General features: G+C 45.4%; 1 protein-coding gene across 3 annotated transcripts; it reads right to left on the bottom strand.

The window, feature by feature from the left end:
- Positions 1-438: 438 nt before the first annotated feature.
- On the bottom strand, positions 439-22,385 carry galcb (galactosylceramidase b). Of its 3 annotated transcripts, none has more exons than XM_074692678.1 (17): positions 22,158-22,385; positions 21,978-22,046; positions 20,084-20,147; positions 19,345-19,458; positions 16,693-16,832; positions 16,067-16,105; positions 15,779-15,906; positions 6,644-6,799; positions 6,029-6,153; positions 4,070-4,197; positions 3,885-3,974; positions 3,711-3,800; positions 3,471-3,615; positions 1,845-2,025; positions 1,598-1,761; positions 1,092-1,168; positions 439-821 (listed from the first exon to the last, which is right to left on the bottom strand). In XM_074692678.1, exons 1-17 carry the CDS (start codon positions 22,296-22,298, stop codon positions 678-680), a joined length of 1,995 nt encoding a protein of 664 aa, XP_074548779.1. In that variant the 5' UTR covers positions 22,299-22,385; the 3' UTR covers positions 439-677. The 3 variants fall into 3 exon arrangements, with proteins under 3 accessions (XP_074548779.1, XP_074548777.1, XP_074548778.1); XM_074692676.1 differs by lacking the exon at positions 15,779-15,906 and adding an exon at positions 8,792-8,925; XM_074692677.1 differs by lacking the exon at positions 15,779-15,906 and adding an exon at positions 8,792-8,922.
- Positions 22,386-22,397: the final 12 nt, after the last annotated feature.

Below are 22,397 nucleotides of genomic sequence, written 5' to 3'. Positions count from 1 at the left end.
GACTATTCTTTCACTTCCTCACAGTCACAAGGATGTGTTCAGGTACCTAAACGTGGTACCTTTTGATTTTACATGAATCGGTACTGGGTACTTTTGACAGAATTCGGCCAGTACCTTTTGAAGTACCTGATTCGGTACCCATCCCTAGGTGTTATAGCCCCCCATTCTGTTGAAGTCACTCATGAAGCACTCAAAAAAATCCAGTACTGTGGTGTTTCCACAGACGGGAGTAGCCACGGGGCAGTGAAAATATTAAGAATATAAGAAGCCTGTCTGAATTTGTGCCTCGAGGCCAGTGCCGTTGTCCTCTTTTTTGGAAATCAAAATATGGTCACCCTAGCTTAGAAAGACACCTGCTTCTTTTCACTCTACTTATTCTCCTTTAAAATGCAGTGATGTCGACGACAGAGTCACAGAAGATCTGAAGTCAGAACAAAGTTCTTTAAAAAAGTATTTTAATTCCATATTCTTATTTACAATAACAGCAGGCAGATTTGTAAAAGCTTAAGGCAGCAGTGTGTTATTATTCCTTCCCCTTTTATTCCCACAATTCAAGTGTATCACCTTCAAACCTCCAACAGGAGAAAAACATAAAACCATAGGGCACCTTGTTAAAAAAAAATTCAATCAGGTCAAAAAATTAATCACAGCAGAGGGTAATTCTCTCCGTCCAGTCGTCACTGTGCCGCCACCTTAAAGTTATCAAACTGAGCCAGTTCAAAGGAGCGCGTCCCTATCGCCGCCCAGCCTCTAGAGGGAGTCAGGACCACGGCTTTCTTCCAGAGAGGATACCCGTTCAGGAGACCAGATGCATACTGACCCTGAGGAGGAGAGGGGCACAGAGGCAGGACACATCCAGGCTCAGACAGAGGTTCAGGTCCAGGTTCAGGTAACTTCAGTTATTCAGACCATACATGCAGGAGCATGTCAGTGTTTTGATCATATCAGCATTATTAACAAATAATACCACCCTAAGTGAAGGAGTAAAGAGACAAACAGCTGAACAGTTCAGAGCATGTCATTACTTTGATTCAGAGTGACCAGAGAAGACATGATCAGCACTGAGATGAAGGGTTAAAGTCTGCACTCACCTCCACAGTGAGTGTCAGAGTGTGCCAGCCAAACGCTCGCGTACCGGACTGTCCCTCTGCCAGGACCGTCTCTCCAGCTGGGAGAAAACAGCAGGACAACATGAGGCACATCTGAGGCAGTTTTACCGGCTCTTTACAGTCAGGCCGATAACAAACACTTTTTCATTGATTCATTATACACATTTCATACGTTTCTTAACTTTAAAGAGAAAAAACCTAAATCAGTCTGAAGTTATTCCTGACGGTACTGAGACATTTTTTCTAATTTCCTTTTTCTTTAAATCTTATTAAACATTAATGGCCTGAGCATCTAAAGTCTGCAGATCCACAGCTCTAGCTCTTCACTTGTAAAAAGTTGATTTTGATTCAACCGGACCTCGTGTGAGAGCATACTATCCAGAGTGTTAGGAGAGGAGCTGGGAGGGGACCTAATAGATTTTAGCTCTTTATTGAAGCCAGACAGCTGCGTGTCTCAATATTTCACTGAGAAAAGGTGAACCACTCACCCAGGTCGTTGGTGACTTTGTACGTGCCGTCTGCAAACACCCAGAAGAAGACTCCTTTAGCCCTGCGGATAGGCGATCCTCCTTTGTCCACACGAGCTGCCACAAACACTCCTCCGGTCGTCAGCGTCTCCATGAAGACGTCACAGGACAGGGTCAGGTTCTGCCTGCACCACAAACACCACAGGAGGTTTTAACTTAGTGTGCTGGACTTTAAACACCCCCAGAGGAGGAGACCCGCTCTGCTCACCAACGATAGTCCCCAATCACACTGATGGTCTGGTCAGCGTCAGCCACCCAGGTGACCGGTCTCTGGGTCAGAACCTGTCGGAAGGTGAAGACGTGAGGTCCAGGATCGGTCAGGTTCATGAAGTACTCAAACACACCGGTCTGATCTGCAAAGTCTGGAGCCTCAGAGAACGCAGGGTTACCTACAGAGAGACAGACAGACAGACAGAGAGACAGACAGACAGACAGAGAAAGACAGACAGAGACAGAGAGACAGAGAGACAGACAGACAGACAGACAGACAGACAGACAGACAGACAGAGACAGACAGACAGACAGAGACAGACAGACAGACAGACAGACAGACAGACAGAGACAGACAGACAGACAGACAGACAGACAGACAGACAGAGACAGACAGAAAGACAGACAGACAGACAGACAGACAGACAGAGAAAGACAGACAGAGACAGACAGACAGAGAAAGACAGACAGACAGACAGAGACAGACAGACAGACGGACAGACGGACAGAGACAAAGTGAGGTCATCAAAGATCTGTGTGATGAGGACAGAAGCTGCTGTGTCTCCTGGTCTTTTTACGTCTGTTTGGTTTATGAAGCTCAGAGTTCAGACTCTTAGAAGAAGTGGATCATACAAAGTGATCACAGGACATCATCACATTATGATCATACTGAATCTTTCAGGATGAGGGAAAACTTTTGTCCATGGTTTTAACTTTTAACTGTTCCAATAACAAAGAAATATTTTCCTCTATTAAAGGTACAGTGTGTAAAAGTTGTCAGCATTTGTCTGAACAGAAACATTGAAAATGAGATATAATGTTATATCTGTTTGTGAAGTATCTTTAAATAAGTGAACAATTATTCCTATAAATCTTTTTTTTATTTAGTTAGAAAAAAGCTTTTTGTATTTACACCATTGCAGGTCCTGTTCATGGAGGCAGACATAATGACCAGCCATGTTTGTCTACTACAGATTTTGGGAACAGAAAGAGAAAAACACCTTTTTTTACATGAGCCTGGCCACTGGTCCTTAAAACCAACTTGGAAGTCAGAGAGGGGGCAGTTTTGTGTTTACAGTATAGAAAGATGAAGAATCACAAACATGTATCCCGTGTAAAAGGAGAGTAAACATGGTGAAGAGTTCCCAAACTGGGAGTCATCATGAAAAAGTTGGGTCTGAAGGACGACGCTGAAGTTGGCTGCTTTCTGCTCCACAGGTAAAGGAGCAACATACTGTTAAAGAACATTTCTGTAGCAACATTTGTTGGTTGTCAACCTCATTGTTTATTGTTAAATATCTTTATTTCAATAATGCTTTTTCAAAGCTACAAGGAGCCACTGCAAATGAGTCAAAGAGCCGCAGGTTGAAGACCCTTGGACTTGATGAAGCCCCTGTCATACAGTCTGTAGCCTTTATTTGGCAGAGGTGTTAAGGTGAAGCATTTTAGGTCATGTTAATCAGAGCATGACCCAAGACAAGAATCAGTCGAATGAGCATGCTAGGAAATGTACACATCTCCATCAGACTTCACAGCATGAATCTCTTCTCTTTGGTTATACCATGATAACACTAGAAATATAACACTGCATGTCTGTGTGTGTGCAGGTGCAGGTGGAACATACGGACGTTGAAGTCCTCCTTGTAGACTTTGGGGAATGGAGCAGACTGAGGGGGTTCAGGGTAAACCCCTTTGTGTCCTGAAGTTAAGGTGGTCAGAGTGTACACCTCGTCCTCAGCCAGGTGCAGAGTGAAGAAGCCATCTGTGAGCTGAGAACATCACCGACAGGTTAATGCTGCAGACAGCTGATGCAAACAGCTGATGCAAACAGCTGATATCTTTGAGCTGTGTCAGCTCCTTGTACCTTCACAGGACTCAGCTCCTCAAAGAACGACGGCTTCTTTGTTTTGAAGTTAAACTGTGAGCGCCAAACCTGGAGCTGCTTTATGCCGGCCTGAGGAGAGAAAGCCATGGGTCAAAGATGAACGTTAAGCTGAATGATATTTAACAGTGTGATGAAGACCACAGAGCAGCTTACAAAGGAGCCCTTCAGCTGAAACGTTGCATTCTGGGAGGAGACGTTGAAGGGGCTGAGAGGAGGTCTGATACAAACTGAGTGGTCATGAGTCTGTCAGAGAGACACAAACACACACACAGAGGTAAAAACTATGACAGCACTGCTCACCAATATTACTTGAATTACAGCCACAAAACCGAACCCACCATGGTTTCTATGACGACCGTGAGGTTTCCTCTCCTGTCAGTCAAAGCCACATAACTCCCCCCATGCTCCAGGTGTCCCACCGTCTGCAGGTATGTCCATCCAGGCTGAGTGAACTGAGTAGTGTGAGCTGAAGGAAACAATCACTGCTTCATTTAACCATTCCTTCAGAAACAGACTTTTAAAAGCAGCACTCATTATGAAGAGACAGAGCAGACCTGAACACAACCACATCAACTGAATACACTTTCTCTTAGCGCTGGATCTCCACACACTCTTATCACTTATCACTGATCAAATATATGGTGTGACTGTAGAAACATCCGTGTGTTTTAACAGCAGAAGAGACAAGGAAAGGTTTAGAGTTAATCTGACAAACTTTTAAAATGTTCACAGTAACTGAAGAGTCCTATGAGAAGAACTGAAGGATCATGGTGTTTGAGGATGATGCTGGGATCTACTTTGTCTACTTTGCCATGTTTTCTGAAGTGTCTCTGCTCACAACTCTGTGTCTCTAACAGGAGACCAGTTCAGGTCTGAGTCTTTAAATAAAGGATCAGAGTTCAGACTGAGCTCTGTCAGAGGTCATGAAGGTTGTTCAGTGTCCTGTTCAATCTCTTTCTGTTAAAATTGCCTTGTCAGAAGTCTTCTTGTCCTGCTTCCACCATCAAATATGAAAACTAGCGCTGCATGATTTTGGTAAAAAGTGTGTATAAATAATTATTGTGGTAAAAATTGAAATTTGCAGCAATAAAGAATGATAATGTGAGTTTATGTGCTTTGTTATGAAGGAACATGCAGAAATTATTGGTTACATATGTACTTTTCAAAAACAAAAATCCCAAAAAAAAAAACAATTCTATAATTTATTCTGACTTTGAAGAAAGCTTGTACAGTACTGTTTTCGGTGCACGGACACAGTGGACCTATGGTTTGGTCAAATTTTAGTTTTTCAATGATTTAAACTATCAATTTCTTTCAGTCTCGTGTAGTTTTATTTTTGGTTAAAGCCGTACCCTGTTAATCCTGTATTTTGAATACATACAAATACGCCAAATAAATACGATTTATTAGAGTGTGGACTCACATAATTCATGCCCCCCCCTCCCCTTTATAAAGTGCCCTGGTCAGGGCACCCCAATCTAAAAAAGTCTGGACATGCCCCTGTTTCTCAGAGCGTACCTTGATGCAGGTGTGTGATGTTGCTCTGCTCTTCAACAGGTGGATTTCTGATGAACGGAGGGTTCAGCTCATTGATTAGACAGAGTTACAGAGATGGGACCCAGCTTTCCCCAGGCAACAGTTGAACAACTCTTAAGAATTTATGTCCAAGCAGCACAACGCTCTGGTCACCCATTGGCGACCCGTTTCCCTCCCAACAGTCAATATTCACAAATTGTGATCCATCCATGTCACCAACAAGAGGGGCTTTTTTCAGAAGAGTGAATGTGTTCTCAGAAAACCTGATGTTTGTTTCTTCACTCTCTAAACCTAAAAATGACCAGGGTCTTGTTTTTGAAGAGTAGCAGGTTTAACACCTGTGTCAGTCACACGATCAATTATCTTTGGGTGAACTAAAAAGGGTCCCAGCTTCATGAATGTTATGTCAATGTGTTATGTCAATAAAAGATCCTAAACAAACTCTTTAAGAGTTCCAGAAAGAAAACAGGACACTGAAGAAACAAGGTTTGAATGTTTCCTGGTTAAACAGTCTATATAAAACTCTTGGTGCTGTTGATGTAGACAGAGGGGAACGTGAGTCTGTCAGGGTGCTGGTGTCAAGGAGACACACAAGCATTTTCATGACAGTCCAGTTTTTGTTGTTTTGATAGTTTCCTGGTACTGTCTAAGCCACGCTGCCCACATACACACACATACACAGAATCAGTACAGCAGACAGGCGTCAGAGAGGATGTAACGCTTGGTATTTGAAGTATTTGTATTAAGTATTTGAAGAAGACCTGTGATCCAGATTGGAGACTCCACCACGTAGTTCCCGCTCCATGGCTCCTCGGCCGTCATCAGCCCGTCTCTGCCAAACGGGAGATCCCCATAGTAACTGGCCACCAGGTTCCAGGAGATGGTTCTGAGAGGAAAGCACAGACACAGGAGGAGACCTGAGGCCTGTCATCCTGACTCCATGGTGTTTACTCCAACGTCCAGTTTTTAATGTGGTTCTGACTCCTTAGACCTGCTCAGCTTGTTATTAATGTGGTTCTGACTCCTTAGACCTGCTCAGCTTGTTATTAATGTGGTTCTGACTCCTTAGACCTGCTCAGCTTGTTATTAATGTGGTTCTGACTCCTTAGACCTGCTCAGCTTGTTATTAATGTGGTTCTGACTCCTTAGACCTGCTCAGCTTGTTATTAATGTGGTTCTGACTCCTTAGACCTGCTCAGCTCGTTATTAACGTGGTTCTGACTCCTTAGACCTGCTCAGCTCCTCTGCTCTGCTCTGCTCTTCTCTGTGTTTGATGTAGATTCAGGTGGAAAATAGAAACTGTTTACTGAAAACAATCCTCAACATTGGATGGGCAAACCTCTGGCTGATGATGTATGTGTGATTTTTTTCCTTACGCAGTCATGAGTCCGTTGATGTAGTTCTGGTTCAGGATCCGGGCCCAGCAGCCTCCTCCCACCTCATTGTTGAAGGTGCTGTAGTCCTCAGACGACCACAGCTTCTTCTGTGTCTTCAGAGCATCCTGCACAGTGGTGGTCCCCGGGTAGTGAGCCCTGGGGGTCACACACACACATACACACAATGAATAACACGACAACACTCTAACTACACACTCTGTTACGATGAGACATCAAAGTCCAGTGAGACAAGACCAGACTCTGAGTGTGAGGGCTGGAGCAGGTCCATAAAAGATCACAGGAGAGTTAGAAATAAAGACATGTGTGTGGAAACCTTCCCCACTCCAAAAGACAGAGGACAATTCAATTTTACCCTGATCCAGTTAGAGTCAGAGGACATGTGTGTCTGACCCTGATCCAGTTAGAGTCAAGACCCAGTGGAGAGAGCTCCTTGAATAGACTGAATCTGATGGTGTGAATCATTGAATGTCTGCATTTAACTTAAGGAGGAGAAACTCACTCACTCAGATGTTCCTTGAGGTGGTTTTCCCAGCTCTCTGTCTGCTATAGGGAGTGTGTATGAGGTTACATTTGTGCCATCAGAAACTGAATTTGAATTAAAATATTGAATTTGAAAAAGCATGATGTGTAATGGAATTTAATGTTTTGAAATTGAATTGATTTACTTAATTAAATTTGAAAGTGTATTTTACCTATGAAAATGCAACTCTTTTTTATATTTTAAATTCAAAAACACAGAATTCAATTTCAATTCACAAAAGGCAGATTCAGTTTTACAATTCAATTTAAATTTAAAGTGACACGACCATTACGTCATCTTGTGCCTGTAGGGAGACTAATTGAACACAGATTCACAGACACCCTCTACACATCCGCGGACTCTCCTGTGTTGTGTCTAGCTGTACTCCTCCTCCCCTGAGCGGGATAGTCAGTTCAACGATGGCTGAAGACCAGCGGCTGAATAACCAAGTTAGAAATCACATAATACACAGGGTTGTCTGTCTACTGTGTTACCCTGCAATCGACTGGTAACCGGTACCGCCTCTCGCCCAGTGACAGCTAGGAAAGGATCATGCATCCGCAACCCCGGAAGGGATAGCTGGTGTTTGTAACACTAAATCAGCCGTATACATAGTATTGTTCAACTTATATTTGTAGAAATGCTCTCACAGTGTTATTTGTGAACCAAACGCAGGGCGTGCTAACAACAGCTAATACACCAGCCCTGGTATGTCAGCACAGTTAGTGGACATGTAGTGGGTGTCCGTGAATCTGTTCGATTAGTCTTCCCGGCGGGCACAAGATGACGTAATGGTCGTGCCACTCTGGATTGAAACTGAATTTTAAAACTGAATCTGCCTTTTGTAAATTGAAATTGAATTCTGTTTTTTTTTTTAATTCAAAGTATGAAAAGAGTAAAAAATTTTGTGTTTTTGAATTGGAAGTATAAAAAGAGTTGAATTTTCATAGGTAAAATACAATTTCAAATTCAAATAAAAAATAATTCACTTAAAAAATAAATTCAATTTCAAAACATTACATTCCATAACACATCATGCTTTTTCAAATTCAATATTTTAATTACTCTGTTTCTGATGGCACAAATATAACCTCATAAGTACGCTTGTCAGAGTGTGTAAATGCGCGCATGTGTTCGTGTGTCTGTGAACCTGATGATGTATGAATGACACCCCGTCATGTAAAGATAAGATAAATAACATAAGGCTGTTTTGTCTGTCAAACTTAAATAAACAAGCTACAGACCTGGTTTATGAGAGAGGGAACTAAATCACGTCTGCTGTGATCTGGAGCTGTATGGAAAATAAAATTAACTTGACTTCCAGGAGAGGGCAGGCCAGCCCCATATATAATAATAGAGGAAACACTGCACATGTATTTATCCTTAAGGAGGAGAGCTGCGTGGATCAGGGTCGACTCAAGAGTCCACTCACACACACCAACAAAAGAACACACACAGGCACGCACACACATGGGGTAAGAGCATGTTAACACTGTCAGAACACACATATCATACCATGCAGTGTGTGTGTGTGTGTGTGTTTAGCATTCAGAGTGTGTAGCTTTACAGTGTGTGAGTGTGTGGAGTGTTCAGTGTCTCCCTCCTACCCTATCACGTCTACAGCCATGCTGAGTTCAGGGTCTAGCAGCAGAGACAGAGAAATGGGCTCCCACAGGTTGTCACTGGCTATGATCCTGACCCCCTCCAGCCCGCTCTTATCCAGCGTGTACCGCAGCAGCTGCTCCAGCAGAGGGAGACACTCAGTCAGTGCTGGGATCCTCTGAGTCTGTTTACTGCCAACATCTGTTTACCTGCTTCATCTGAACTGGTTCTAAAGGGATTGTGATCATTTGATTCAAATTAAATGATCATCATCCACACTCTTTCTGTCAGTGTGACCACTCTGTAGTGGCTGATAGGTGTCAGATGATTTTAAAAAGCAACAACACAAACGTAAACACCACAACACAACAGAAGGACAGCCACAACAGACGTTAGGATGAGCAGGCGAAGCTCCTCCAATGTGGTGCCGGTGTCTGATGTCAGCTCCGTCAGCCACGTCCGTGAACAGCACAATGCCGCTGGGTTAGCACAGCTAGCTCGTCCATCCCCCGGAGCGAGATCCCACGTTCCCAACAACGATGGATGGAAGGACAGGTCCACGTCGTCACCTCCCAGCTCACATCCGAGAACCAGCACGTCGTCCTCACCTCCTCCTCCTCAGCTCGAGGGAAATCATCAAGCCCTACACTAGTTAGCATTGACATGCTACAGGCTGCTAACAGCTAATTTTGCATGTAAACAGAGCCACAGAGCAGAGCCACAGAGCAGAGCCACAGAGCAGAGCCACAGAGCAGAGCCACAGAGCAGAGCCACAGAGCAGAGCCACAGAGCAGAGCCACAGAGCAGAGCCACAGAGCAGAGCCACAGAGCAGAGCCACAGAGCAGAGCCACAGAGCAGAGCCACAGAGCAGAGCCACAGAGCAGAGCCACAGAGCAGAGCCACAGAGCAGAGCCACAGAGCAGAGCCACAGCTGGCCTCTTCCAGCTACAGCAGGCCTCTTTTCCCACCTTTTTAACTGCTCCACCAACTAACCCTGGGCAATCCTGCTCGCCAGCTGCTGCATCACTGCGTAAGACCTTTCTCTGGACTACAGGCCCTGTTTCCAGTCCAGCAAGTGGACTATCAGCAGCAGGCCCTGTTTTTCTGAAGCCCTCGCTGAAGCAGCAGAAGCACCCAGGCCTCTACAGCAGCAGCACTCGGCTAAAGCTAGCTGCTTCATACCCTGGTTTGCCGGCTGGATAGTGATCAAACACCTCCAAGGACCACCGAGTTTCTAATAACCAGGACGTCAACTATCCGCAGCGGGCCCTGTTTTCTGGAGCCCCCGCCGGTAAGTCTTTGCTGACTCTTGCTACATCTGCTGTCTCCCTGCTACCACCCCTGCTAACGCTAAGCCTCCTCACCGCTGCGGGCTCCGTGTTGGAGCCCCTGCGTGTAAGTGCCTGTACCTGCCCCTGCAAATCATCTGTTACCCCCTCGTCACTTCTCTGCCACATACCTGCACTGTGCTTTTAGACCTGTACTGGCCCCTGTTGTCTTTGTTTTGCTCCAGGCGTCATGGCTCCACTTACCTCTCCTTCCGGCTGCATCAACTGCACCGTCCTCTCTGAAAAAGTCACCGAGCTGGAGCGGCGTATCTCCACACTCTACACACTTCGTGAAGCCGAGCTGCAAATGGACACAATCATCTTCCGTACTACTCCACCGGTGTCCGTGTCTTCCAGTTCCGATCAGCCCATCCGTCCCTCCAGTGCTCCAGCCGATGACTCCGCACCCTCTCCCCCTGGTGTCACCGCTCCCGACGGGGCAGCTGCTGCTTCAGAGCTCCTTCCTCCGATCTCCCCCAGAGAGCACTCCTGGATCAGGCAGGGCGCAAAGCCCAAGACCATCGCCACCTCCACTCCGCGAGATCCTGCATCCTGGACTCTGGTCGCTCCCCGTAGCGGGAGATCTCAGCAGCCCCCCGACTCGCTCCTTCACACAGTCCATCTGAATAACAGATATGACGCCCTTGCCCGACAGGATTTCACTCTCAAAAAGGATACTAAAACCCCTCAGCTGCTTTCCCCCCTGTCCTCCAAACCGCCGTCTCTTCAGACTCCCTCTCAGCGTGCTCCTCACCGTGCTGGCCGCCGCATATCCATCCCGCACTTCACACCGGCTCCAGCTCGGCTGCCTGCCACGCCCCCCTCATGCCACTCTCCAGCCGCTGGGATGCCTCCGTCCAGCACTGATCCCTCTCCCACTTCGTCAATCCCTCGCCCCCTTTTCCCCCCTACTACCTTATTGCTTGGCGACTCCATCACCAGAAATGTCCGTTTTTTCAATGTCATCACTCATTGTATCCCTGGGGCATCCGTCACTAACATCCTCGATAAACTCCCAGTCATACTCCACACACTACCTCCATCTGTCCATAGAGTAATTATTCATGTCGGCTGTGTAGATGCATCCCTCCGACAGTCCGAAATCACAAAAACTGTCTTCAATAAACTCTTCCATTATATCCAAACCACCGGGAAGTCAGTCTTCATCAGCGGCCCAATCTCTCCCCATAACCGTGGCTCAGGACTCTTCAGCAGGATCCTCTCGCTGCACACCTGGCTCCAATCAGCCTGCAGGTCTCATTCTCTGAGCTACATAGACAATTTTAACTTGTTCTGGGCGCGCGAATCCTTTTTTAGAACAGACGGGCTCCATCCTAATAAGCTGGGCAGTCGTATTTTAACAGCTAATATCCAGCATGCGGTTCAAAATCCACCATGTGACTGACTGTTTACACCTCGCACACAGCTCCCCCTGTCTTCTTCTACGGTACTATTCTCAAACTCCTCCACTTCTCACAGCGCCCTCATCAGGCCCCAGAGCTCACCTTCTCCCACTGCAGATCCTCTTCACATCCAGCCTGTCATCTCCGCCAGACCGTTCACCCTTCAACACAGACGCAACTACAGTAACACTCATAACCTCATCCATATTGTCCCCTCTGTTCCCACAACTCACAAACCCCAGCAGCACATCCTCAAGTTTGCTCTCCAAAACACTCGCTCCCTCAACAGTAAAGCTGTCATCCTGAACGATTTCATTTTGGACAATAACCTGGATTTCCTTTGTATCACTGAAACCTGGCACACTCATCTGGACTATTTCTCCCTCAATCAAGTCACCCCCCCTGGATACAAGTACATTGACAGACCCCGCCCCTCTGGTAGAGGTGGCGGCGTTGCCTCTGTTTTCAAGGACTTTTTCAAAACAAATCCCATTTCCACACCTACTGTAGAATCTTTCGAACATATCACTTTCAAAGTACTTTCCTCCACTCCCTTTGTCATCTCGATTATCTACCGGCCACCCAAACCGAATCCATCCTTCCTGTCTGACTTCACTGACCTCGTCACCCAGCTATCAGCCCACTCACCCTCTGTTCTACTTCTCGGGGACTTCAATTTCCACATCGACAACAAAAACTGCAAACATGCCTCTGATTTCCTGGACCTCCTCGACTGCCTGAACCTCTCACAACACATCAACTTTCCCACCCACTCCTACGGCCACACCTTGGACTTAGTCTGCACCTCCGGTCTCAACATCCAAGAACTCACCTGTTCCGACCTCCATATCTCTGATCACCTTGCCATAGCTTTTGACATCCATCTCCCAACCCCTGTTCTCAAAGAAAAACGTACTTTATCCTACAGAAATATCAAATCCATCCTGCCCCATGACCTCTCAGTTTCACTTAGCACTGCTTTAACCACCCACCCCCCTCCATCAATGGACAACCCGGACAAACTTATTACCCACTACAACAGCTGTCTCTCCACCTGCCTCAATCAGTTAGCCCCCTTAAAAACCAGAACTGTTTCTTTCACCCACCCTGCCCCCTGGTTCACCCCTCATCTCCACCACCTGAAATCCAAAAAACGCCAGCTAGAGAGACTCTCAAGAAAAACCAGACTCACTGTTCATATCCAAGCTTACACAGACCACCTCCAACTATACAGATCCGCCCTCACCCACGCCCGCTCCAACTACTACTCCAATCTCATTAACACTGGCTCGAACAACCATAAAGCTCTTTTCTCCACCATCAACAAGCTCCTTAACCCCACAAACAATACCACAGACTCCTTCACCACTGAAAAATGTAACTCCTACCTCTCATTCCTTCAAACAAAAATCAACACCATTTACAGTTCTCTACCCACACCGCCCCCCTCTCATGTCTCCCCCCTCTTCACTGCCCCTCTCATCACCTCTCCACTTTGCAAATTCTTACCGATTTCCCAAGCCGACCTGTCAAAAATCATTACAACTATGAAATCCTCCACTTCTGTCCTCGATCCCATCCCCTCTTCCCTTGTTAAAGCCTGTCTCCCCACCATCTCCCCGCTTATCACCGCCATCGTCAATTCCTCCATCACCTCCTCCACCGTTCCTCCGTCGCTGAAACTGGCTGCCATAACCCCCATCCTCAAAAAACCTGGACTCAACCCCGATGACCTCCACAACTTCCGCCCCATTTCAAATCTCCCCTTCATTTCCAAAATACTTGAAAGAGCCATTGCATCCCAGATCAAGACCCACCTTACCAACAATAACCTGTATGAACAATTTCAATCCGGATTCCGTACCCACCACAGCACAGAAACTGCTCTCCTCAAAATAACCAACGACCTCCTCCTCTCCTCTGACTCTGGCAACCTCACCATCCTCATTCTCCTGGACCTCACTGCCGCCTTTGATACCATCAATCACTCCATCCTGTTATCCCGTCTAAAATCCCATCTCCTCATCACCAACGACGCTCTCTCCTGGATACAATCTTATCTAACAGACCGGAAACAATTCATCTCCACCAACAGCTGCTCCTCCACTACTGCCCCCCTGTCCCAAGGTGTCCCTCAGGGCTCGGTGCTTGGTCCCCTCCTCTTTATCCTGTACCTCCTCCCCCTCGGTCAGATTATCCATCGCCACGGTCTCCATTTCCATTCCTATGCAGATGACATTCAATTATACATATCCACAAATTCCATCAACCCTCAGATCCACTCCACCCTCACTGACTGCCTCTCTGACATAAATTCTTGGTTAGAATCAAATTTCCTCAAACTCAACAGTTCCAAAACAGACATCCTCGTCATAGGTCCACATTCCCTCACCTCCGCAGCCAAAGACTTCCACCTCACCTTCAACAGCACCACCCTTTCACCCGCACCCTACTGCCGTAACCTTGGAGTCATCTTGGACAGTTCCCTCAATTTCAACCAGCACATAAAATCAGTAACAAAAACAGCTTTCCACCACCTCAAAAATATTGCCCGCCTTCGCCCCTCTCTCTCCTTCCCTGCAGCCGAAACCCTCATCCACGCTTTCATCACCTCACGCATTGACTACTGCAATAGCATACTCTACGGCTCACCATCCACCCTCCTCAATAAACTTCAGTACATCCAGAACTCCGCCGCTCGCCTCCTCACTCACACCCGTTCCCGTGAACACATCACCCCCATCCTTCACAACCTGCACTGGCTCCCCATCCCATTCCGCATCACATTCAAAATCCTTCTGCTTACCTACAAAGCCCTCCATAACCAGGCCCCCCCATACCTCACGAACATGCTCAACCCCTACATCCCTTCCCGTCCCCTCCGCTCCTCGGATTCTAACCTCCTCACCGTCCCTAGGACCAAGCACCGAACCTGGGGGGACAGAGCCTTTTCAGTTGCCGCCCCCTCTCTCTGGAACTCACTCCCTCAAAACATCCGCAACTCCACTGACCTCACCATCTTCAAATCCAGTTTAAAAACACACCTCTTCCGCACTGCCTTCAACCAGTAATCCACAGTCCCTCCTCAACGCCCCATGTTTTTAACTTTGCACTGTAACCTTCCGTTTTTATCTGTTTCCTGTTGTTCACCTGTCTTTTATCTGCACTTTTAACTTTTTATGTAAAGCGACTTTGAGTTTTGTTGAAAAGCGCTCTATAAATAAAATTTATTATTATTATTATTATTATTATTATTATAAACAATGCAGCCATGGTTACATGTAGGATCTCCAGACAAACACAGGAGAAAAGAAGTAAAATTATCGCCGAAGCCACAAAAAGTTTGGTGTCTGTGACCAACAATGAACCATACAAAGTGATGATCCACTCCAAATACAAAGATTACGAAAAAGAGACAAAAAAATCACAAGAAACGGACAAAGACGAGAGAGCTGCTGCAACAGGCAGCTACTTGGGCAGCGCCTAGCTGATAGGATAAGTAACTTCTTTTAACTCCATTGTGGCCTGTTGTGTTGTGGTGTTTACATTCATGTTGTGGCTTTTGCATTTGTGTTGTAGCTTTTGCAAATCTTCTGACACCCATCTGCCACCGTATCTCTGAGCCCACTGAACATATTGAGTACAAAACAACAGAAGCCCACAGCTGCCACAGAGGATTAGAGATTAAATAAAATTAAAACAAATGAAGATTTCCAGAGGACAATCATAATTATTCAGATTATTAAATTAATTTCATCAGCACTCTAATACCATATCTAATTTAATCATGAGTTTTTATCATCCTATTCTCACTTACTGATATGTTTCATGAAAAATATGGTATTCTGTTTGTTTTTAAGGACAAAGTGTTGACTCCAGATGTGAAGGTGTGAGTGCGTGCAGCTTTAAAGTCACAGTGAACATGATGGTCGCAGCACACTGCTGTTTCTAAACGTTTAACATGCTGTGTTTTCTGCCCGTCATGCACACAGGACTGATCTACAGGAGCATGCGTGAAGATTAAGCAGGCGATGAACTGAGGATGTGATTGAACCCAGAGAAAAGCAGCCACAAACATTCAGCTCTGGTCCACACAGAAGGAGCTTCACCCCAGAGAGGAAACCACACACGCTCATAAGGACCTCAGTCCATCACATGACCTGCCTGCAGACGTTTGACTTCACGTGGACTTCACGTAGACTCACAGCTCCTCGTCTACCTCACACCTCAGAGCTTAGATCTGATGCATCCTGTACTCACCCGAGCACCTGAACAGCGTCGTTCAGGTACGAGTCAACCCTCACAGACTTAGCGATGCTCCAGTTGCCGTCAGCAGCGATGATGCCGACCTCAGTCAGACCGACTTTGTCCAGACAGGCCCGCAGAACCTTAAATAAAGACACGCGCTCAGAGGAACACGGCGAGTACCCAGACCCAACACCTCATGTGGGATGAAGCTGAATGTTTGTGGCTGTTTTTCTGCTTTATTACCCAGAATGCATTTTTGTCAGTCATATCTGTGTCAGTAGGAGAAAAGAGGAGGGTTACCTTGATGTACTTGCTGTCATAGTTTCTCTCATTCCAGATCTAAAAGGATGGAAACAGATTTTAGTCTCACAGAGAACTCTGCAGGAAGCTGATCAGCAACGACAAACATCATCACCATGACACAGTTACAGTCACAGTTACAGTCACATCAAAGCAAACAGGAGGTTCACTCCACAGCCATCATCACCTGAGTGTTCAGGGGAACTCACCTGTTAACCCCTGAGCTAAAGTAAACACTGAAGTTAGGTCAGACTGAAGCCAGTGGGACAGTTAGTGCTTAAAGAAGGCCTGAAGTCCTCAGGACAGCCAGTGTCAGGGAATTTTAAACAGACCATCCTCTAATTCTAATCAATGTTACAGCTCACAGCTTCATTTATGCAGAAACATGGCTCAGTCTTCTCAGTGTTTGGTTAAACAAACAAATAGGTTCTTGGTTCTCTGACTGGACAGGAACCATTGTAGTTTCCATGTTCCTGCAGGTGCTCTGGGCTCCCTCCTACAGCCAGAGACAGGCTGTTTCTGAGGCTGCCTGTCTGTGGTGGGTCACAGGAGTCAGATCTGAAGGTCTGTATTCATGTACCAGGTCTGCCTCCATCAGTGCCAGACCACTAAAGGTGCATACACACCCCCACATACTGGATGTCCAGGTCATGGTACTGTTTGGCTCCCAGGATCCAGTTCACCACGTACGCTGCAGTGATGTCCGGGTAATCATAAGGCCAGCTTTTACCGTGACCCACCCACCCAGGAAACGCCCAGGGCAGACCTAAACAGAGAGAGACATGTGAGGTTATTTAAACATGATCCCAGGATTCTGCTGAGCCTCGCAGAAAACTGGATTGATTCCTTTACTTTCCAGTTTTGGAGGATTCAGGTCAGTGAAATAAATACTTCAATGAAAGTGGAGACAGTTGCATCAGTGTCTAATATTTACATTCATGGTCTCGTGCTGTCTCATCAGAGTTGCGTTCAAGGCAGCCACAGATTTTTGTGTGCTGTACTGCATGCACACAGGTTCGGGGGGCCTCATACAGGAGAGCATTTAAACTTTAAGATCAGAGGTGGGCTACATTAAAATAGCTGAAGATCAGCTCTAATCTTTTACTTTTCATTTTTGTTAAAACACAAAATAAAAATGTGTATCTTCCCTAGTGTATTTCTATGTTCTGCAGTCTGTAAGCTAGTAAAGCTACAACAAGATTTGCCATTGAAGGTAGGGATGCACTGATCCTGGTATTGGGTATCAGTGCCCCTCAAAGCTGGATCGGTATGGGTGAGAAGAGGCAGACCCATGTGCTGATCCAGGCAGCCAGCTCTATGCCACTATGCCTCTTTTTACTTGACATAACCTCTGAGGCACTTTGTATGTTGCTGCACAACCAGTCGACAGGGTATAACAGTTTACAGTTCAATAGAACTTGTGTATGTCTTAAAGCTTTGTTTTGCTGCTAAACATTTAAATATTTTATAGTTTTGATGAATATCAATAACTTGAGTAATTTGATTTAGTCATTTTTTTGTCTTTTCTCATTATCACTGATATCGGTCAATACCCAAAGCCCAGGTATTGTTGTCAGTAACGGAACCAGAAAAGTTGGATCTTGCATCCCTAATGCTGCATATTTATTTTATAAAAAAAGGAAAAAAAAAACCTCTTAACATCCACAATTATTATTTCAGGTTTGAAATAATAATTCTGATGTAACAGGTCCACCCCACAGAAAGTGCTTTGAGTTCCTCAATAAAACAGAAGTAAATCAGCTACTGACTGTTTCCAGTGGTGCAATAGAGGGTATGCGCTTACATCACTTCTCCCCCAGGACATGCCCACTGTCAGTCAGACTGAACAGAACAAACCTCACTCAGCACTGCAGAGAGCAGCAGTAAACACAGCCAGACTGGGGAAAATGTGGGGGAAATGTCCACCATGTGTATCCTGATTTTATTTATACCTGAGTTCAACACTGGAAAAACACACACTGCAAAGCTCAGGGGCCACATCCCTTCCTAAGTGGGCCGGACCGGTAAACTCACTGCACAATAACTTCAAAATAATGACAACTTAAGATTGTTTTGGTTGTTTTACTTTGGTCCAAAACAGTACATGCCCATTCTGAAAATGTAAACATCAAATATAATCTTCTGGGAAAAAAAAGACTTTAAATTATTTCAAAATTCAGTTTTGAAATAATTTCAGTTTCAGGAACACAGTGCCTCAGTAATTAGAACTTAGACTTAGTCTCAATGTATCTACAAAGGAATGCAACTTTAAGTCACAGCCTATCTGGGAGTGAACAAAACAAACAACTCACCTATCAGGTCAGACCTCATTTGTCATTTCCACATACTAATCCTGACTCACTAACCATACAAACTGAGGCAGAAACTATTCAGGAGGATTGAGTTACCCTTGGAGGCTATTCAATTTATTGATAGAGAAATAAAAGCTGTGCAATGCATGAACAATTTCAACAAACCAAACTTATGAACTGAAGTTTGAAGATGACGCTCATTGCAGAGAAAACTTGCTCACAAAGATTAGTGGTTCCAAAAAACACAACACTTTTGCAGCAAAGGCTGTCAAGTTGGGGTAACCTGGAAAAAGATACTGATAAAATGTGTCCAAGACAGTTGCAGCAAATATGCCCTTCAAATCTGAGTCACACTGCAAGTCTATTATTTCAAGTTGACCGGTAGATCAGAGGCATCCAGGGTGAATGGCGAGCAAAACTCTTTGAAGTCTTTCTCCATTTCACCAAAAATCTGAAAGCCTTGCTCGAACTTCTGCAATAGTCCCGTTTTTTTTTTTCAATCTTTGAACTGCTCCATGTCTGCAGCATGTTGGGTCACTCACTCATCTTTCAGACAAGGAGAGTGAGCAGCATCACCACCTGCAAGATGCGTCTCCCACAGTTACAGCTTCAAGTTGAACGCACATACAGTATGCTGTCATAACACTGCGTGACAACTTTGTTTTTTGCCCTTGCAGCATTTTGTGCAAAACTCTGACTGCTTTTCAAACATGTTCATTCTATCAACCGCGCAACAGCTATTTTTATGTTTTAGAGTTTAGACAGTATTTAAGCTAACACTGCCACTCATCTCCCACTTTGGGCATAACCACCCAGGGTGACTTCTACTTGCTGTGATGTCACCAGCTTACGCTCCATAATTTTTGGTTACTGTCAAATGGAAAATCAGTCATCGCTAATCCAGAATCATTGATAAAGACAGATGAAGCAGTCCTTGTGCAGCAGGGTTGGTCCACCTGAGCTCACCTATGAGAGTGATGTTAGGGTTCCTCTTCTTGGCCTCTTTCATCAGCCACCACTCGTAGCCTCTGAAGTAGTTCTCGTCATTCTCATAGTGCATGTGTGACGGCTCTGTGCCATCTGTGGACGCAGAGAGAACAGTCAGGAACAACGTCAAACACACACTTCACACACACACACACATCACACAGATAGAAGAGCTTCTTTCACTGAGTCGTGTGGATGAGGACTTTTTACATTCATACTTTGATTTTCATGTTGAACAAAGCGGCGCTGAGCTGCAGCTCAGGACAAAGTGACCCCAGTGAGAGTTTGCTCTGAGATGACGGGGTCAGACAGAGAGACGTGTTCCTTCAGGGAGAATCAGGCAGCAGAGGACAAAGCCTCCTCCTGTTCTTTATGCAGAGTTTTCACTGATGCCTTCATCCAGCAGCTTCCCTGCACCTTTGAGGAGAACTGATCCCTGCTCTGATCTCTTATTCCTCCGGCTAACAGGCCGTTAAACTCAGGCTAAATCATTTTATTTATTTTAAATAAACAAAGAATCTTTTCATCTCTGTGTTATTTTACTTTTATTTATCATATTCTCATGTCAACAGAACTTTTTCTGTCCTTGTTTATCATTAATGCAGTTTCTTGTTGTCTGTGAGCTGATCTCAGGGTGCTAGGCTCTCTTCAGTCCCTCTTAGTGTACTCTGATGATAAACAGGTAATAAACATCAGTCTCAGTGTTTTCAAGCCTCACCTGTAGTCTGGGCGTCTCCTCCGATCTCCACCTTCAGTATGTGCAGAGAGGCCCCGAAGTTCGGCTGGAATCAGCAGGAGAGACAGTTTAAAGCAATGATAATAATAACAATATCCTTTATTTAACCAGGTAAAAAACTCATTGAGATTTAACACCTCTTTTTCAAGAATGACCTGACCAAGACGGCAGCACAAATAGAAATAAAACAAATTTCAGTTACAGATATGAACAAACAACAAATATGAATGAATAATTACACAGTGCAGTCACAATGACGTAGCCATGGGTGTGCCAGTCCCACCCACAGAGGCAGCTGGCACACCTGGCAACCAACTGACCTGCCTGTGACCCTCACCCAGCAAGCATTATGGGAGTGCTAACTTCTGCTAATAGCAATGAAACAGAGTACCGTGGTAAATTGAAGCTGACGCTGCTGTGTATCTTGGGGATCACAGATGAAGGCTGCTGTCTGCATCAGACGCTTTTTGCCAGCTGGACATACTGCTCGCCAAGCAGGTGTTATGGACAGGGCTTAGAGGCCTCTGAATTGACTGTTAGGGCAACTCATCAAACAGGAAGTGGACAGGGGACATCAGCTCCTGTCCGTTACTGAAGTGTTGGACTCGTGGGACTCATGGGAAAGAGTTTTTTTCAGCCTGAACTGTTTACTGCGTTCTGTTAACACTGCCTGTTACAAGTTGCTCTGTGGAGTGTCTGTTTTCAGTCCTAAACAGGATTAGCAGAGCTACAATGCTCACAGAGAGACTGAATAACATCTCGCTGCTCATGATTGAAAAAGAGCTCGTGGACAAACTGGTCTCTGATGAAATAATAAATGTGTTCAAGGCCAAGCCACGCCGTCTTGCCCTTACAGTGAGAGCTGCGCAGTGCTCACAGGTAAGCAGCAATATTGCTGTGTCCTTTACTCTGCTGCTAAGCCCAACAGTTGTGTTCAGATGGTTGAATAGCTTTGTTGATCATGCGTAATGGGGATAGGTTATGGCTTTATGAGAGTGCATGAGTATGAATTATAGCTCAATATGTTCACCTCCTTGGGCACACAATGTGTCTCTGTGTTGTGTTTTTTTTTGCAGTGTTTCCTTTTTAGAACACAAAGTGTGCTTTTACTATTACTGTGTTATTGATTTATTTGAGCATGTCACGTGTGAATGTTTAGACCTGCTGTGAACTGCTGACTAGAATGCAGTGCGGATGTTCTGTGTTGATTATGTTGTTTGCAGGAGATATACATTCTATTGAATGTTTGTGGAGGTGTGACACTGTTAAAAATAAATTTGGCACATCCAGTCAGAGGTGTCAAAAGTATTCATACTCATAACTCAAGTAGAGCTATAGATACGAGGGTTTAATAAGACTTGTAGAAGTTGAAGTATCAACTCAAGCTTTTTACTTAAGCAACTGTGTTAAAGTACTGGTTTCAAAACTATTAAAAGTATTAAAGTAAAAGTAACTTAAAGGGGGGAAAATGATATTAAGGTCCAAAGCTCAGGCTGTGCCACAGGGGCCTATAGTTCATACAGTTCACTCCCCCTCCTGAGTCTCTGTCACAGACATCTTCATACTCTGCTACATACGTCTGATATGTCCTTGCTGAAGTGTGGCGTGATTTGTGTCATGTGTAGGTGTGAAGTTGGCTGACAAATAATTACTCAAGTAAAGTATAGATATCCCAAATTTTGACTTGAGTAAGGTAATGAAGTAATTTTACTTAGTTACCTGACACCTCTGCACCCAGTATTTGCTGGTGCTCACCCAATAACTTTTTTTCTGGCTACATCAGTGGTTTCAAGGCGGATTACAGACGGAATAAAGGCGGATCTGGGGTGACTGAGTGACTAAATGATCCGAGTGGATGAGCTGCAGCCAGACTCACCTTGAACAGGTAGTCCAGGATCTGACTGCGGTACGGCTCTGCGTAGTTCACCAACAGCCGAGAGGTGGCCTGGAGGAGCAGGCAGACAGGACGGTTCATGAGAACACCGAGTCTCAGCAAATAGGATAACTTTAAACTCGCTAGGAACGGGACCGAACCCGGAAGTAGACCGACACTCACCCCTCCGCCGCTCAGACCTCCAATCCCGTCCAGAACTCTGCCCAATCCGTCCTTATCGTTCAGGATGTAGGACTGAGAGGAGCCGAGACCCACACAGACCCCAAGGATCAGTAAAAACACAGGTCCAGCTCTCGGATCCATCCAGAAACCCTGAAACCTTACGTGAAGCCTGCTGCTGCTGAGTGAGCACGCCTCCGGTCTGTCAACTGAGCGGCTGACAAGTCACATGACAAATCACAT

This window comes from Halichoeres trimaculatus, unplaced genomic scaffold (assembly GCF_033239565.1).
Source record: "Halichoeres trimaculatus isolate MK-OKI-2021-1 unplaced genomic scaffold, fHalTri1.1 fHalTri1_scaffold_17, whole genome shotgun sequence".
NCBI lineage: Eukaryota > Metazoa > Chordata > Actinopteri > Labriformes > Labridae > Halichoeres > Halichoeres trimaculatus.
The sequence above is the reverse complement of the archived record's forward strand: the minus strand, read 5'-3'. Positions and strand labels throughout refer to the sequence as shown.